The following is a 19904-nucleotide window of genomic DNA, read 5'->3' on the forward strand; positions in this document are numbered from 1 at the left end:
TGTAAGGAAAAGAGTTTGAACTATCTAAATGTATCTGCATTTTTACAATCTGAAAACTCAGCATGGTTCGGCAGGTCATTTGGCCACTATAGTGGGTAATCGGGCAAATAGTGGGTTCGTTGAACGGTGCGTGTGGCCTTGTGAGTGGTCACCCGCGGTCGACGGGACATTTGGCCACTACAGTAGGCAATTGGACAAATAGTGGGTTTGTGGGATGGAGGCATGTGGTTTGTGAGTGGTCATCACAGGGGTCGATGGGACATTTGGCCACTATAGTGTGCAATCGGACAAAAAGTGGGTTTGTGGGACGGGGGCGTGGCTTGTGAGTGGTCAGCGGGGGTTGACGGTACATTTGCCCACTAGTGGGCAATCGGAAAAATAGCTGGTTCGTGGGGCGGGGGCGTGGCTTGTGAGTGGTCAGCAGGGGTCGATGGGACATTTGGCCACTATAGTGGGCAATCGGACAAATAGTGGGTTCGTGGGATGGGGGCGTGTGGCTTGAGAGTGGTCAGCAGGGGTCAGACGGGACATTTGGCCACTATAGTGGGCAATCGAACAAATAGTGGGTTCGTGGGACGGGGGCGTGCCTTGTGTGTGGTCAGCAGGGGTCGACGGGACATTTGGCCACTATAGTGAGCAATCGGACAAATAGAGGGTTAGTGGGACGGGGGCGTATGGTTTGTGAGTGGTCAGGGGGGTCAACAGGACATTTGGCCACTATAGTGGGCAATCGGAAAAATAGTAGGCTGGTGGGACGGGAGCGTGGCTTGTGAGTGGTCAGCAGGGGTCAATGGGATATTTGTCAACTATAGTGGGTAATCGGGCAAATAGTGGGTCTGTGGGACGGGGCGTGGCTTAGGACCGTTCAGTGGGTTCAACGGGATATTTTGCCACTATAGTGGGCAATCGGACAAATAGTGGGTTAGTGGGATGGGGGCATATGACTTGTGAGTGGTCATGGGGGTCAACAGGACATTTGGCCAGTATAGTGGGCAATCAGAAAAATAGTAGGTTAGTGGGATCGGGGCGTAGCTAGTGAGTGGTCAGTAGGGGTCGACGGGACATTTGGCCACTATAGTGGGTAATCGGGCAAATAGTAGGTCTGTGGGACGGGGGCGTGGCTTGGGACCGTTCAGTGGGCTCAACGGGACATTTGGCCACTATAGTGGGCAATCAGAAAAATAGTGGGTTCTTGGGACGGGGGCATGGCTCGTGAGTGGTCAGCAGGGGTCGATGGGACATTTGGCCACTATAGTGGGTAATTGGACAAATAGTAGGTTAGTAGGATGGGGCATAAGGCTTGTGAGTGGTCAGGGGGGTCAACAGGACATTTGGCCACTATTCGGTTGTTAAGTCTGACGTCACGCGTGACGTTTAGCCTCTTCCGGGTCCAAGCGCTCCGCTCGTCCATATCTAATTAACGTTACAACCCATAACGTTAGACTAAGCCCTTTTCTTAAAGGACTGGCTTCGCTTCAGCGCCAGTGGGTGTTAGGGATAAAGGAAAGAATTGTAACTTACCTTATCAACTGCAGCCATTTTCTCTTTTCTTTCTCGTCACAGGGAAAGCGGTAGAATGACAGTTGAATGTCACTTGTTTTTTTTAACTCCGATCCATTTAAACAACATGGGACACAGCACTGCGGCATGTTAAAACTCGGGAAAAAGCGGTAAGCAGATAGAGAGGACCCAGCATTTGGACCCGGAAACAGTATTATCAGAGCGTGATTACGTCATGACTTAACAACCGAATAGTGGGCAATCGGAAAAATAGTAGGTTAGTGGGACGGGGGCGTGGTTTGTGAGTGGTCAGCAGGGCTCGACAGGACATTTGGCCACTATAGTGGGTAATCGGGCAAATAGTGGGTCTGTGGGATGGGGGCGTGGCTTGGGACCGTTCAGTGGGGTCAACGGGACATTTGGCAACTATAGTGGGCAATCAGAAAAATAGTGGGTTCGTGGGACGGGGGCGTGGCTCGTGAGTGGTCAGCAGGGGTCAATGGGATATTTGGCCACTATAGTGGGTAATCGGACAAATAGTGGGTTAGTAGGATGGGGCATATGGCTTGTGAGTGGTCAGGGGGGTCAACAGGACATTTGGCCACTATAGTGGGTAATCGGGCAAATAGTGGGTCTGTGGGACGGGGGCATGGCTTGGGACTGTTCAGTGGGATCAACAGGACATTTGGACACTATAGTGGGTGAGTGGGACAGGGGCGTGTGGCGCCACACAGGATGAAGGTGGCGCTGCTTCTGTGATTCTCGGATTTTGGGGTGCTCCTGTCGGGCTCATGAGGGGTCAGGCCCCCCTGACCTCACACAGGTCATTAGGTCGGCCTGGGAGGTCTTCCACATGTTTGATCTTGCTTTTGTTGAGGCCTGGCCTTCATATTAGGATAAGGTTATGTGAAAGTGTAACCGAAAGTTTTTCTTTTTAATTGTTTGTGCTACAAGAGCACATTCAATTCAATTAAGCGCACATCTCTTTCACAAGGGTTTACTTGAATCATTAATCAATCACCCAGAACATGCATAAAGAACAGGAACCATCCTTTAAATAGCCTTTGCCACCACAGCAACCTTATGTGAACCACACAGAACACTGTAACAATGTGTTGTATCATTATTGTGTTGTCTTTAATATTGCATTGTGATGTCTTATGTTATGTAGACTGTACAAAGGCAGCGCTGGCTATTGCAGCACATACAGGGGCGACGTGTGTCGGAACGTGCTCCGTCGCAACACTCTGGTGTTCTTCAACTATTCTCTCCCAAACCCAGAGGATGCGCAGGAGTACCTGGCTCAGAGTGTATGGGGGGAACTGGATGGGGTCAGCTCTTTCTGTAGGCCTGCCGCCAAATCCCTGCTCTGCCACTCCACCTTCCAGGACTGCAATCCTTCGGGAATAGGACCAGCACCTAAACCAGTCTGCAGGTAATAAAAAGGTTCTAATTTGCATCTGGGGCACATGGTAATATACCATGTAGGATATACTTTTATTATTTCTTTATCCTACGGGACAGTAAAAAAAAAGAATCCAAACAAACAAGTTCTACGAGTCATTCTTTGTGTGCCGTTGAAAGAAAGTTGTTCTAAAAGGAAACCAAATATGCTTTATTTTATTCTTTTGTAATTGTAATTAAATATAAGCAGAGTTTTATCTTATTATGACAGTTATTCATCCTTCTGTGTTAGATCAGAGATCAGGGTCACTAAAGACCCAGGAATTTTATTTACCAGTGTGTAAAGTTTATTTAATAATTGCTAGTATGTTTGTCGAAACATTCATGCAAATGAAGGGTTAGTTTACCCAAAAACCCTCACACTCGAGCCATCCTAGGTGAATATGACTTTCTATTTTTCCTTTTTTAAAGGAACACTCCGACTTTTTGGGACTTTAGCCTATTCACCTTACCCCCCAGAGTTAGATAAGTCCATACATACCTTTTTCATCTCCGTGCGTGCTATAAGTCTGTTTGACGCACCCACCGCTAGCCTAGCTTAGCACAAAGACTGGATGTGAATGGTTGCAGCTTTCATACTAATCCAAATGAGTGACAAAATAACGCAAACGTTTTCCTATTTACATGTTGTGGTTTGTATAGTCACAGAGTGTGCAAATATCAAGGCCATATGAGACACAGACATCTTTTAACCGTATAAATACTATATTTTCTGAAGGCGAAGCACTGCTACTTGGGCAGAGTGATAACAATCACCTGACACGCACCGTGACGAGGAGCAGAGTGTTCGCTCAGTGTTGGAGTAAAGAGTCAGCAATTACTAACGTTAGATAGAAAAGCATAGTTTAGTGTTTGCTTTATTGTATGAGCTGTGACAATAAACAGGGGAGACCAGGTAATACAGTACCATGTTTCATTGATTTCCAACCAAAAACGCATCCAGATTTATAAATATCACATGAATAAATAATTATTATTACAGGAATCAATATATTTTAAATGCAATTTATTAGCAGAACCAAATGTATTCAACAGTATATAATATACAGTATAATTGCATTACTATAGGATAGAATAAGGGGAAAGTAATAGCACAAATTGTTTTTGCACAATGAACTCACAGCCTATCGCACCCTTTTGCACGCTCAAGTTCGTTATTTCCATGGTTATTTCAAAATTAGGCTACTAGGCGCGCCGCGCGCAGGGTGCAAGTTCAACGCGGTGAACGCGCTCGTTTTTTTTCCAAGCGCGTCCGCACCGCATCAAGATAAAAACATATTCATACCCTAATCATATAATAATGTCACTAACGTTACATTAGATCTGGCTAATGGCACTGTTACAGTAGGTCATCATCTAAAAACATAACGGAACACTTACCTCAGGCGCAGGTGATCCACTTGTCCTGTCTGTGCTATCGATGGGATGGCCGTATCCTTCAGCACATTATGGTCCGTGTGGCAAATTCCATTTTTTCAAAATAGTCGTCCATTGAAATGTACCGAGCAAACATAATGTCCCTTGATAATCTATTTAGGTGTGTTTGGATAAATATCCAGAGTAAGTTAGCCATTTCTTCATCCAGTCAGCGTTTTTAGTTGGAATTCTGTGAAACATGGTATTACCTCCCCTGTTTACTGTCGCAGAGCTGCGACAATAAATAGCTCTATTTACAATAGAGCGAAAACCCATGACTCTAAACTACGCTTTTACTATTTATAAATTGCTGACTCTGTTACCCAAACACTGAGCGAACTCTCCGCTCCTCACCACGGCGTGTCTCAGGTGATGCGGTTATTACGCCGTCAAAGTAGCAGTGCTTCGCCTTCAGAGAATAGTTCCCAGGTTTTATACGGTTAAAAGATGTCGGTGTCTCATTTGACTTTGTTATTTGTACATTCTGTGACTATACAAATCACAACATGTAAATAGGAAAACGTTTGCGTTATTTTGCCACTCATTTGGAAAGCTGCAACCATTCACATCCAGTCTCTGTGCTAAGCTAGGCTAGCGGTGGGTGCGTCAAACAGACTTAAAGCACGCACGGAGATGAAAAAGGTATGTATGGACTTATCTAACTCTGGGGGGTAAGGTGAATAGGCTAAAGTCCCAAAAAGTCGGAGTGTTCCTTTAAGGAAAAAGTCATATTAAAAAATATCCTGGGTCTTCCAAGCTTTATAATGGGTGGTGAATCGTAATAATTGGAGATTTTGAAGCTCACAAAGCATCCATCCATCATAAAAGTAATCAATACTACTCCTGTGGGTTAATAAAGGTCTCCTGAAGCCAAGCCATGCATTTTTATAATTAACGGCCGTGCGCGAATCTAGTTCCAGCGAAAGAGTGACATCTGACACATTGACAAATGCAGAAGCGCAGAGGAAAACAAAACACAGGTCATGAAATAGAACTCTAAAAAATTTTAAAGAGAAATGTCTGAGGAACTTGAGTTTGTGGCCCTATTTGTTTGAACCACGAGAGTTGTTAAATCTCATCTAAGCTTACGCTACTCCTACATCCTATATAATGCGTTGGGTCAGATTTATATATTATATTTGTAATTTATAGTCAGTTTATATCATAAGTTATAAATATGGATATTTTTCTTACAAAAACACGTCGATTTGCTTCAGAAGGGCTTTATTAAATGATTACTTTTATGATGAATGGATGCGCCATTTTGGGCTTAAAAAACTCAGTTACTATTCACTCCCATTATACAGCTTGGAAGAGACGGGACATTTTTTAATATCACTCTGATTGTGTTTGGCTAAAAGAAGAAAGTCATAAACACCTAGGATGGCCTGAGGGTGGACATCATTTATTTTTATTATTATTCTTAGTTGAACTAGCCCTTTTAAGGGGTTAAAGAGCAATTTCTGGTGAGAAATTAATATATATATATATATATATATATATATATATATATATAATTTAGTTAAAATAAATAAATTAAAATATGTGTCTCACAAATTTAGGCTTCGATATATATTTGCATTATATTGTGAAAAACTGAATAAAAATCCAATAATCTACAGTATATAATATTATAATCAAATTCAGACCATATTTTCATATCACAAAATTTTCCTCATAGACAGAAAAGGCTGAAAATGAGTCATATCACTATTTAGTAAGTAGTCATTTGGAAGATGCCTTTATCCAAAATAACTAACAGTAGTGGGTCAACCTGAGGTTAAAAATCATGCTTAAGGGAACAATGGTGGTCGGCCCAGAAACCAGTAACTTTTCAAACACTAGCCCTAAGTTTTAACCACAGCACCACCCATGCTATATATACTATATACGTACAAAACAGAAACTGTTCTGTTGTTTCGCAGGGAGCACTGTCTCACAGTAAAAGAGCTGTACTGCTATAAGGAGTGGCGTTCTGCTGAGGAAAGATCTCATCCTGGGTTCACACATAGCATCACTCTCCCAGAATGCACCTCTCTACCCAGCCAACAAACAGACCCATCCTCATGTACTGCAGTTCCTTACATTGGTAAGAATGACACGCTATTATATAACTGTACACCTTCCTGTGGGGTGACATTCGGTCTTTGTTTAGTTATGAGAATCCTGTGATATTTTGGGGCTGATTGTCAGTGATGTCCATAAAGCATCCGTCCCATGAAAACAATGGGTCTTATTGGAAAAACGCCACGTATGGTTCTTGGCAGGACAATGCTGTAGGACTTTTTTGTTTTGTTTTTTGTTTATGTGAAATGCCTTGTGAGGAATGTGATGACAGCGAACCTGTAGATGGACAAGATTAGTGTGTTTTATAGCCAAAGCATGTGAGGAAGGATCAGTAGGGGATGTTGGACAGCTGAGTAAATGTTCCCAAAAGTTTCCATGCCATGTTTGCAAGCTGCTGTCTAACTTGTGAAACGGCAAAATTCAGTGGGAAACAGTAGGGAAAATTGTAGGAAAGTGGGTATTATGTTGTCTTTTAGAAACTTGCATGATAACATAACTTGTTAATAATTGAAATGAATTTCAATGAAAAACACATTATTTTTTGTGTTTTATTCAGATATCAATAAAGATCAAGTTACATGTAAGTATGAGTTTAACTTCATGTTCTCTTCACATATAGTGGAGTCTATGAGTCTAAAAGTCCATAAAGATATTTAAGATATATTTTAATTTAAACTTGTATCTGAACTCCTCTGTTAAAAAAACACTGAAGAACTAAATAATTTTAAAAAATGAAAATATCGCCTCAGACATTTAGACTCTGTCAAACAAATATTCAAAACACAAATTTCAATACACTTGACCATTTGTAATTTATATACCTATAGCAACATGTTACAATGACAAAGGAAGATTTTACCAAGGAACACACAATGTCACAGCATCTGCCATTCCCTGTCAGCGATGGAACAAACAGGTAAATGTTTGTATTAAAGTCAACATGAAATCAAAATGGAGTCTATTTACTTTTCTCAGAAATGTTCCTGCTCATATTTTGTGAGATTATTCAATACATGTTCCTCTTTTTGTCTTCGTAATTTTTAACGAAATTGCAAAATCTATCTATTCACCAAAGGCTGGTGTCACTTAAACATGTGTAGGGAAAATAATGTTAGCAAGCAGTTAGCCAATTAGCTTCTTAAACATTAGACTACCATTGTAGGTAATATGCAGCCTTTCCAGTATTTGACAGTATTTAATGCAGTCATTCGACAAATAAAAAATGTTTGCATATATTTAGATGCTCATAAAGAGACACGCCTGATTTACAATATTGGACAAAGTGTTAAAAATGCACAAATTAATAAATTAAATGTATTAGCCTATAACATGCTATCGTTTCCTCCTTTAGCTGTAATCAAACGTATTCGTTTTTTCGTCACTATCCTCAAACAATACCCTAATCCCAAACAATCCGAATGCTGCTTGTTGGCATGTGCTCCGTGACCTTCAAACGATATGTACACAGGAAACACTGTTTTAACAGCAAAAACAATGGAGGGTCAAAATACACAAATCCAGAGGTTTCCTTTGAAATGAAGTTTTGAATGGAGAAGATTTTGTCTCTTTTCAAAACAATGTGGAAAGGTTTAATGCATGCAGTGGTTTTTAACCTGGGAATGCTGGAAATATCTGGGATAATGGGGGTATTGAATTTAGCCGCAGATGATATGTGAGTGACCACAGGTTTGAGTTTGTTTGTTGACCGCTCTCTTTTTATCCTATTCAGGATCCCCATCCACATAGACTCTCTGTAGATGTAATTCCTGAGTTGCGAAATGCAGAAAACTACTGTCGTAACCCAGGTGGGGAGAGTGACATGCCATGGTGCTACACCACAAACCCCAATGTACGCTGGGAGTACTGTGTGGTGCCCAAATGTGGAGAAGGTATATCTATGTATACCTAATTAATAAGATACACTGTTGACAGGAGTAGCTAATCCTAGATAGTTTACTCTGACATAAGTCAATATAAAACAAAAGCTCTTCCAAATCATCTGCATAACCATTGTTGTTCTTTACTTTAGTTATCAGTGTGAAGACTGCCCCCTCAATTTCAAAACCAGTCCAGGTATACCCACCCCCTCCTGTGTCCACGGCTTACTCAATGAGCGTTATCATCTTTGTCATTGCTGGCTTTGCTGGGGCGGCCTTCTTTACCATACTCATCCTCATGTGCCACAGAAGAAAGAAAATGTGGAAAAAGAGGAAAAGGTAAATGATGGACTGATTAATCTCATTTAAGTTGTACAGTCACTCATTCATACAATTAAATGCACTTGTAAAATGTTGACGGCTCAAACCTCAGAAAGGTTGATTCATTAGGACTGATGTACCAAGTAGGGTGTGTATTGTATCTACATCTATTGTTAGTCATTAAACAACATTTCCTATTAAACTATAATAATCCCGACCATAAATATAACTCTAGTAAGACATAAAGTGTGCTTCTCAAACAGAAGGCTGCATCCTACTGAGGCTGCGCCCTTCCTAGTCTGGTCCTTCGGAGGCTTGTAGGCTAGTGTCCTCCTTAGCATTAAACGCTAGAATGGGACGGTATAGGAAGTGTGCATGGCTACGTCATAAATGTTTACATCTCGCTGTCACCATATGGAAATACTATTTAAATGTCATTTTTGAAAAATATTACCTTTGTAAAATATTACAAATCTTTATATTAATGGCTTTCTATTACAGTACAGTGAATGACAACAGTATGTGGTCTCCCAGTGGCTTACATTATTGGCAGTTTAGAGTTAAATGATCAATTTAAAGAAAAACAAAAGATAACATCTATACTTTCATGTCCGAAAAGTTTATCATTTTCCATCAGTTTATTTTTCGTGAATTTTAGCTTCAAATTGCGATGGCCTTCAGCAACATTTGATGGCAACGTGGCAACTGAGATTTGCAGCCGTCATGAAGTCTTTGCAGAAGTCTTCCGATTGAGAAGCACCCATAATCTCAGGCAATCATGGTCCTGGAGGACCATTATTGTCCTGCAGAGTTTAGTTCCAACCCCAATTAAACACACTTGAACCAGCTAATCAAGATCTTACTAGAGCCCATTTCACACAGTGCGTTGATGCCGGGAAATTGCCAGAACCTCTTCTGTGGGATTGATACCGGCATCGATCCCGGGTTGGGGACCTAGTAACATTGCCGGGATCAGTCCCGGAACACGCGACCAATGCCGTAAGGGGTGTGTCATAGTGATGACGCCCGTGCCATCGCGCAACTCTGTTGCTGTTAGAAGAAAGTTTGTGTTCGTCATCAACAAAGAAAGGACGAACAAATGTCTGCAAACTGGAACGAAGCAGAGACCAGGAGCTCCTATCTATCCACGCTGTAGCTGAGATCGTTCACCAGCTTTGTGGAACACGTCTCATCCTGACATCATGTGTCTTTCTGGGATATTTATGGGTTGTGTGTGAACACACTCACATATCCCGGCAAATCACTGGCAGTTTGAATGAACCGAAATCAAACAATCCCGGAACAAATGCCGGGTCACATTATCCGCGTATTTTCCGGAATCTCTTTGTGAAAGGGGCTTAGGTATTCTACAAACTTCCAAGCAGGTGTGTTGAGGAAAGTTGGAGGTAAACTCTGCAGGACAGTGGCCCTCCAGAACCGAGTTTGGATACCCCTGATCTATGATAGTCTAGAACAGGGGTGTCCAAATCTGCTCCAGGAGGTCCACTGTCCTGCAGAGTTTAGCTCCAACTTGCCTTGACACACCTGCTTGGAAGTTTGTAGTAGGTCTAGTAAGATATTGCTTAGCTGGTTCAGGTGTGTTTAATTAGGGTTGAAGCTAAACTTTACTGGAACTAGACTGGGCATCCCTGCTCTAGAACATAGATTACCATTAGCCTACCATACATGGACTACCATCCTGCAAAGTTCAGCTCCAAACCTAATCAAACCACCTCAAACAGCTAATCGGAGTGTTCAGGCTTAGTTGAAAATCTACATTAATGTAGCCCTCTAGAGCCCTCCTAAGATTGACAACACCGTTATATAGATTGTACCTTCAATTCTGCTCCGACACACCTCCCTGTGATTTTGAAGTAATCCTCTACACCTTGGTCAGCTAAACTCTGCAGGAAGGTGGTTCTCCAAGAGCCTCATTGAGAGTAGCACACCCCTACTACTGGAAACTCTCACCAAAAGTGTTCTTGACATTGCTTTGGAAGTTGCATGACCTAAATTATTAGTAAATCAAAACAAAAAAATCATATCAAAACAAAAATGTGTGCTTCTGTATTCAGTAGGGTGCTGGATACACCTACTCTGACCACCCTCCCCTCAGAGCTCTTGCTGGACAGACTTCACCCCAACCCCATGTACCAACGGCTGCCACTCCTTCTCAACTCCAAGCTCCTCAGTCTCGAATATCCACGCAACAACATTGAATATGTCCGTGACATTGGAGAGGGGGCTTTCGGTAGGGTGTTTCAGGCAAGGTGAGAGCTACCAAATGTTACAAGCAAATGTAACACCAGTGGTGCTAATGTCTGTCCTGGTTTGGCACTGTCAGTGTTTACACTGATCATGTTTTCTTTTGCATGGTAATGTCAAAATGAACTTTTACATGTGTGAATGATTGAATTAATCCCATTTATTTATTTATTTTAGAGCAATGACTGAATGAACCAACGGAAAATTAGCATAGCAAGGTGTGATGTGTACAGAACAAACCACAGTGTAATCCTGATGTCAGGTATATAGAGACCCCTGGGAATTACAGCAGTGGGTAAAATCTATACACCATATGACTGTCTCCTGAAATAAGATACTGAATAGGTCACACTAAACATGTGATGTGTTTCAATATGAAACTTCCCTGTAGACACTATCGTGTGAGCAAGCCCTACTGGGGAGGTTATTTATAGACACCCATTAGAAAAGTGTTTACTTCTCCAGGAACACACAGGAGCCTTCTGCACAGGAAGTGTAATCTTAATGGAATTCTAAGTTGGTTCTTGAGTTACTGCCATTGTGGTTCTGTTTCCACAATTTAGCATCACCATTTAAACTATTTTAAAAGGTGTTATGGCCTGTTTGACAATTTGTGATAATACGTAGGGAGGAATTTGGTTTTAGATCAGTGAAGGTTGCCTACAACTGCCCAGAGTCAAGTGTTTATCATTACAGCAAGTATTGTATACGCTGACTGCCCAGTTCTGCAGGCGTGTGCATGCGTGTAAAGAAACACATTGCTTTGGCTGTAAAGGGGCAGTCATGTCATAATGGTTAGTGAGTCAGACTGTTAACCCGTAGGTTGTGGGTTCAATTCTCAATTCCGGCAGGAAATGACTGAAGTGCCCTTGAGCAAGGCACCTAACCCCCTAGTCGTTCCCGTGGCAGCACGGTGAATGGATGCCCACTACTCCTAATGTGTGTGCACTTACTTGGATGGAGAGGAAAAATTCCAAGTATGGGTTACCATGTAACTATCAACTGTACAGTCATTTTACAGTTGTAATGCTCTGCCTAGTACATTACTTCAAACGCTGGGTAATGCTGCCTAAAAAGACATCGAATGATTTATGTTCCAGATTCATATTGTTACAAATCCCTCGGTTGGATCAGCAAATTTGAACTAAAATGACTTAAATTTGATGCAAGCAAACTCTAACTACTATTTCCAAATGTGCCTGCTGTCCTTTAGAGCCCCTTGTCTTTCGCCGATGGAGCCATTCACCATGGTGGCAGTGAAGATGTTGAAAGAGGAAGCTTCAACCGACATGCAAAATGACTTTCAAAGAGAAGCTGCACTCATGGCTGAGTTTGATCACCCCAACATTGTCCGTCTCTTGGGTAATGTATCACAATTGTATGCCTTCCAAAGCTTGCACTTTTAAAATACATCTGCTTGTGGACACTCCTAAAATGAGCCACATCTGCTTCCTATTACACATATGCCCATTCCCCAAGGGTACCGCAATCGAAAAAGCCTCAAAATAGCTCGACTCATCCATTTCAGAGTTGACCCGGTGTATAACCCTGGATCAATCCCCTTTGTGGCATTCCGGAACCAGATTCAATGCCGCGACCCAGTGTTAGAATAACAGAAGTTTATTTTTGGTTAGGTATCGACAGTTGGAAGTGTAACTAAACCTGTCATTTGTGTATCTCCCACGTAGGAGTCTGTGCGGTGGGGAAGCCCATGTGTCTCATGTTTGAATACATGGCCTATGGGGACTTGAATGAATTTCTGAGACGGCGCTCTTCAACCCAGCAGCTCAGTCTAAGTCAGGATACCTTGACGTGCAGCAGTATCGTGTCAGAACCTGAGCGTTACCCACCCCTCAGCTGCCTGGAGCAGCTCTCCATTTCCAAGCAGGTGGCGGGAGGAATGGCGTACTTGTCAGAGCGCAAGTTTGTCCACCGTGACCTAGCTACCCGCAATTGCTTGGTGGGAGAAAACTTGGTTGTGAAAATTGCAGATTTTGGTCTCTCACGCAACATCTATGCGGCTGATTACTACAAAGCCAGTGAAAATGATGCCATCCCAATTCGCTGGATGCCACCCGAATCTATCTTCTACAACCGCTACACCAGTGAATCGGATGTGTGGGCTTATGGTGTGGTATTATGGGAAATCTTCTCATACGGCATGCAGCCTTACTACGGCATGACCCACGAGGAGGTTATCTACTTTGTAAGGGATGGAAATGTTCTTGCCAGTCCAGAAAACTGCCCACAGGAGCTGTATAACCTCATGCGTTTGTGTTGGAGCAGTCATCCCACTGACCGGCCTAGTTTTGCCAGCATTCACCGCATCCTGGAAAGAATGCATGACCAGATGCTCAAATCTTGAGGATCTTTTAAAAATGTAGTTTAACAAATCAAAAAAGCTGCAACTATTCAGGAACTCATTAGAATCGTAAAGAGCCCAGAGGGATCTTGAAGAAGGATAAAACACCTAAAGGTATACTCAAGAGCTCCAGACAACCCAGAAGAGACCTAACAAACCTTAAAGGGCCAACAAATATTAAAAAAACAAACAAACAGAGGAGCATTGAGGAAAGAAGCCTAAAATTATTGGAAAGCCTGCATACCTTAAGGAATACTGATCCCTCAAAGTCTTTGAAGATGAATGCTTGCATTTGTTCATAGGATCTCAATTGTTTTCTTTCAATGATGCAGATGTACAAAGGCATCAGATGAGAGATAGTCAGATTTGAGGTGGTTTCATATTAAAAGGATCTCCAGTAAAGAAGGTCCACGTCTAATAATAAGGCGGATGTAGTGCAGTCACTGCAAGAATCTAGACTGAAATCTCTGCAAGCAGAGACATACAGTATCAATGCCTCTTTTTTTTTTTTCTTGCTTTGGATCTACTTTGAGTTAAGTTGTGAGAGTAATGTGCATCTGGTTATGGTTTTGTAACATTCATAAAATAAGTTCATTCAAAAACATGCTATAGTGCTAAAAACCGAATAATGTTGTTATCGTTTAATTTAAGTTTAAAACATTTAAGTAGAATAGCTTTTTCCAAAGTGGCACATCATCACTTTATTATTTTATGTTGTAGAATAGTTTCATTTACTTTTTCACTAATTGCTATTCCAAGTTAAGATGGTTATTTGTTTGTTCTCAATTATATTTGATGTAAGTAGAAGAGTGAAAGAGTGTATCAGACAATATTGTAGACTTGTGTATGTAACAATATTTTATCATTTCGTATCGTATCGTATCATATCATATCATATATCATATCATCCACTAAGATTAAATTGGTAAGAATTAACTGTTTATTGTCATGAATTGAGACAAAGAAATCAGGTTAAAATCCAGTAATACGCCAGAATTCTGTATGACCAGTTTTCACATTTCTAATAATAAAAAGCAATAGAAACTATGAAATAATACAAGCGGAAGTATGTTTAATATGTAGTGACCAAAATGTTAAATATATCATGCAAGTGCCCATGACTTTACTGTGTGTCTGGTAGAACTCACCAATTCATTTTGACAAAGATTCAGAAAAATGTGCTTTGAAAATGTATTATACACGCTTAGCATGACTTTTTTGTGTTATTATCATGTTATTATATTATTATTACATCATTTAACCAACCCTGTTAATATATTAGCTATATGGATAGATGTTGGATATGAATCTGCTTGAAATAAAATGATTTATTAAAATTCTTATGGTTGTCTTGAAACCTTTCAATTCCAATAACATCACTTGTGTAGCAACTCAGGTAGTCTATCGGACACTTGTTTTTCAACTGAGCAGACAGGGGGCAGTGTTACATCACAGGAACTAAAATGACCTCATGGAGCATGATTTATGACACTACCTTTTTCTGCATTTGAGCCAGTTTTTGCTCCAAGCATTCAAAACAGGAACTTACTGAGACAGTATTAAATCACGCTGGCATTTAATGAAGAGGGATGGTGAAGGATTTACTTTCAACGTGTGTGGGACAGTTTCTCTATTCCAGCATTTAATTTATCATCTAGGAATGTAAGATCATATCTGATAATCCTAGAAATACATTGTCTTTGCCATGAGTATTTTTAATGGCCCTGAAATTTCCAGGAGTAAGCGAGGCAAAACCACAGACGTCCGAGTAGTAGGCCAGGAAAAACAAGTGACGAATGGATTCATGAGCAAGAACGTTTAGAAGATGGAGAGGCCACAACAAAACTGAGCCGGTGAATTTGGACCTCAGTGATTTGTATTCAAACCATACACTCTCTCTGACCCTTGTGATGTAACAGTGAAAAACACCAAGTTTCTGGGTAACACTGTACAATACGGATGCACTAATATGCATTAATTCATGCTTAACTAATGCACAAATAATCATGAATTAATGTATAACTCATGAAGAACTATCAGGAACTAATAAAGAGTCTATATTATTAATAGATTAAGTAATACACGAATTGCTATTAATTCAATGTTTCATTGTGCATTAATTCCTTAATAACATATTTTATTAACTAATAGTGTAAATTAATGTGTTAATTACCAAAATTAGGCAAGGCTATGCACTTCAACTTCCAGTTGCCAGCTTTAATTAACCATTAGCTAATGATTTGCAAGGGTATCATTATACTATGACTTTACTTGTTGGGGCACATCATTATTAACTAGTCATTTAGTAATTGTAGTAATTTTCATATGAATTTGCACTAACAATTAAGTAATTAATCATGTATTAATGCTTATTAATGTACTCGTCATATTATCTGGAAGTTGAAATACAAGGTTTTGGCTCATTCTGGTAATTAACATATTAATTAACAATATTCAATAAAAAATTAGTTATTATGGAATTAATCCACAATTACATATTTAATTAATAAAAATGCATGTATGAACTAATACATTAACCTTACAGACTCTTAATTAGTTCCTATTTAATGAATAACTTAGATAATCATTAGTTACACATTAATTCAGTATTACCTGTGCATTAGTTAAGCATGCATTAATGCTTATTAGTGCACCCGTATTGTAAAGTGTTACCAGTTTCTGATTCCTGATCACTCCAAAAGACAAAAAAAGAAATAAAAATGCTGTTTTTTTCCCACTATAATATAAAAAAGTCATAGTGAAGTTGGATAGCATTAAGGATTTCAGAAGGGATAAACAAAGGCCTTTATTCTCTTCAGACATGAATACAAAGGTTTTGAATGTTTTTGCTCTGAGGTTGTTTCATTTAAGAACCAACATCTCAGATGTTCCTCAAAATCCTAGAAAATAAAATGCTGAATGAGCTTTAGAATGAATGTATAGATGACATAGGTCAGATCATTTGGTTCTTATTTTATTGAGATCTTATAAATTCAAATGGAAACATATGAGATTACTCGGGTCATTTTCTCAGGAGAAAGCAGGAAACTTTAGTGACCTACAAGTCTCCGTTTGATCGCCATGTAACCTCACCGGTGTCTAGGAATAGCAAGTGAGTTACTGATGAGATTTTTTTTTCTGTTTCTATTGCTAAAACAGAATTCCTTTTATCCTTCAATTTCTGTCTAAACCATCAGAAGCCAGTTGTTGGTTTTTCTCTGGGTCTGACACAGGGTCTTTGACTGAGAGGGTGGATTATAAACCTGGAAAGTGGACAGTATGTTGACTGTTCCCATTTTGGTTCATTTATTTTGGACTTAAGCGCATGCTAGTATGGCCGTGGTCTCCTAAACTTCAGAATAGTAGTTTTTGGATATTTGCATTTGTAGTAAAAGCTTATTGACTATATTACTTAATGGATACCTGTAACGGTTACCAGCTGGAGTGCCCTATTTATCCACCAGAGGGCACTCCAGATAAGACTAGGTTTCACACGAACTCCATTTCCCATAATGCCCCGTACCTAGGTCTAATCACCAACACAGGTGTTTCTCATTTACCCCTCCATATAAGCTGCTCTCTGACTCTCAATCAGGGCGAAGTCTTGTTTAGCCCCGGCGACATTTCTGAGCGGTTTCCCTGTGATTATCTGGATTCTCTGGTTATCGACCCTTGACTGTTCCTGGACTTTGATTCTCTGTTTGCTGCCTGCCCCGACCCTTGCCTGTTATCCCTGGATTCTGATTGTTGCCGCCTGTCCTGACCTCTGCCTGGTATTGTTTATGCTCTGGATTTCCTGCTCTATATTGTATGCCGATCGTTGACTTCTGCCTGTCTGACTATTCTTAATAAATATAACTGCACATGGATCTGCACGCTTCTGACTCTTCATGACAGAAGACTTCGCCGACACAAGATCCAGCAGCCATCATCGTCATGAATCCAGCAGTCAAGCTTATGCGTCTCCGTCAAGGAGATCATTCCATTGAGAATTATGTTGCTGACTTTTTAGAGCTGGCTCACCTGACCTGCCTAGATGAAGTATGCTTAATGATCTTTTTTCGTGGAGGACTATCTGAACCGCTCAGTTCGTTCATGCCCTTGCATGATCCTCACGGGACTTTAGAGCAATACATTGACCTGGCTCTTCTGTTGAGCGGATCATCATTTACTGTGGGCTTTGAGGAGAAGGCCGAGGGGGCGTTCCCAGAGACCGTCCAGCCTGAGACCGTCCAGCCAGAGACCGTCCAGCCAGAGACCGTCCAGCCAGAGACCGTCCAGCCTGAGACCGTCCAGCCAGAGACCGTCCAGCCAGTGACCGTCCAGCCAATGACCGTCCAGCCAGTGACCGTCCAGCCAGTGACCGTCCAGCCAGAGACCGTCCAGTCCGAGACCGTCAGCCCTGCCGAGCCTGCACTTCACTCAAGCATCGCGAGTGATGAAGCTCCAGTTCAAGTGAGTCATCATGAGTCTTCAGTTCATGTGATTGAATCTTCAGTTCAAGTGAAACGCCGCCGCAGGAGGAGAAGGAGGGCTCGTTCAGTTCGCCAGGCTTCGGTGAGCTTACCAGGACTCCTCGCCCTGTCGGCCCCGCCTCTGCGCCTCGCCCTGCCGGCCCCGCCTCTGCGCCACGCCCTGCTGGCCCCGCCTCTGCGCCTCGCCCTGCCGGCCCCGCCTCTGCGCCTCGCCCTGCCGGCCCCGCCTCTGCGCCTCGCCCTGCCAGCCCCGCCTCTGCGCCTCGCTCTGCCTGTGCCTTTCAAGCTCTGTTCAAGCTGTGCCCGTCAATTCCCTGTGGACTTCTCCAAGTATTTTTTGGGGGGGGGCAGTAGGTACCTTGTGAGGGCCATGGAGGCGATACAGACATGGCCTTCATTTCGTCCTGCTCTGCCGTGGCCGCCTGAGGGGTCTTCACCGCCGTGGCCGCCCGAGGGGTCTTCACCGCCGTGGCCGCCCGAGGGGTCTTCACCGCCGTGGCCGCCCGAGGGGTCTTCACCGCCGTGGCCGCCCGAGGGGTCGTCACCGCCGTGGCCGCCTGAGGGGTCGTCACCGCCGTGGTCTCCTGAAATGTCTTCACCGCCGTGGCCGCCCGAGGGGTCTTCACCGCCGTGGGCAGCCGAGGGGTCTTCACCGCCGTGGTCGCCTGAGGGGTCTTCACCGCCGTGGCCGCCCGAGGGGTCTTCACCGCCGTGGCCGCCCGAGGGTCCCACAACTCCGCCCTGGTCACGTCCACAGCCTGCTCTGCCCTGGTCATGCTCACATTTTGCTTCGCCTTGGAAGCTCGAGGGTCCGACAGCGCCGCCCTGGTCTTCGACTGCTCCGACCTGGTCGTCTCCACAGCCAGCTCCGCCACAGTCTCCAGGTCCTCTTCCGCTCCACGGGCCTGGTCCTCCAGATCTCTCCTGGACATTGTAAGGAGCGTCTGGAATCCGCTCCTTAAAGGGGGGGCTATGTAACGGTTACCAGCTGGAGTGCCCTATTTATCCACCAGAGGGCACTCCAGATAAGACTAGGTTTCACACGAACTCCATTTCCCATAATGCCCCGTACCTAGGTCTAATCACCAACACAGGTGTTTCTCATTTACCCCTCCATATAAGCTGCTCTCTGACTCTCAATCAGGGCGAAGTCTTGTTTAGCCCCGGCGACATTTCTGAGCGGTTTCCCTGTGATTATCTGGATTCTCTGGTTATCGACCCTTGACTGTTCCTGGACTTTGATTCTCTGTTTGCTGCCTGCCCCGACCCTTGCCTGTTATCCCTGGATTCTGATTGTTGCCGCCTGTCCTGACCTCTGCCTGGTATTGTTTATGCTCTGGATTTCCTGCTCTATATTGTATGCCGATCGTTGACTTCTGCCTGTCTGACTATTCTTAATAAATATAACTGCACATGGATCTGCACGCTTCTGACTCTTCATGACAATACCAGATTATGCACAAATGCGCTATATTGTTTAAAAGTTTAAAATCTTTTGGTAAATAAAATGTTTTTACAATTTATTATTATCACAAAAAGATAATACAATTTACAATTACAAATGTTGTATTACCCTTGTGAAAAAGACGTTCAATAGCATACTTTTAAAAAATGAATATACTTTAGAAGAATATAGACTTAAGTGCGAAATGAAAAATAATCGTGATTTTAACGGTAAAAGACTGGTAAAATGCTACAGTGCAAAACTGTTAATTGGTTAACAGAAAGTTTCCGTACTATATACGGTAAATAACTGTGATATAATTTTACTGTAAAATACCATTAAATTTACAGTTTTTTAAAAAATGCAAAAGAACAACTCATTGTAAAATTTACTTCACATTTTTTGTATTTTTGTTGAAATAACTATGGTTCCTCATAGTTTTCTTTTTCTTTTCTTTCTTTTTTTTCTATCAGTAATGTACATTAGGGTGTTATGTTACATTTAATGTTGTTAAATTAATGTTTATTGCATTTTTTTTAAATTTCATGTATGTTACCATGATGGTGTTAAATGTTTTTTTTTGTGAATGACACTGTGCAGCTTCTTTATAGAAGTATTAACCTTCTATTGGAAGACTACTTGAGATGATCATGTGACTCTCATCACTATTGTGATAGTTGTTGGTTGTCAGTGTATAACATTGGTACAAAACA

At 42.0% G+C, this 19904-nt stretch overlaps 1 protein-coding gene across 1 annotated transcript in view; it reads left to right on the forward strand.

The window, feature by feature from the left end:
* musk (muscle, skeletal, receptor tyrosine kinase) overlaps positions 1-14613 on the forward strand; it is a 36457-nt gene extending 21844 nt beyond the window's left edge. Inside the window, exons 9-17 of the mRNA XM_039678031.2 lie at positions 2672-2935; positions 6306-6469; positions 7004-7027; positions 7275-7363; positions 8177-8336; positions 8477-8663; positions 10721-10915; positions 12124-12272; positions 12599-14613. Of these exons, the coding sequence (XP_039533965.2) occupies positions 2672-2935; positions 6306-6469; positions 7004-7027; positions 7275-7363; positions 8177-8336; positions 8477-8663; positions 10721-10915; positions 12124-12272; positions 12599-13275 (1909 nt within the window). The 3' untranslated portion in view covers positions 13276-14613. The remainder of the gene's footprint in view (positions 1-2671; positions 2936-6305; positions 6470-7003; positions 7028-7274; positions 7364-8176; positions 8337-8476; positions 8664-10720; positions 10916-12123; positions 12273-12598) is intronic.
* Positions 14614-19904: the final 5291 nt, after the last annotated feature.

The sequence above is a fragment of the Pimephales promelas genome, chromosome 23, assembly GCF_988280905.1.
Source record: "Pimephales promelas chromosome 23, fPimPro1.hap1.1, whole genome shotgun sequence".
Lineage (NCBI taxonomy): Eukaryota > Metazoa > Chordata > Actinopteri > Cypriniformes > Leuciscidae > Pimephales > Pimephales promelas.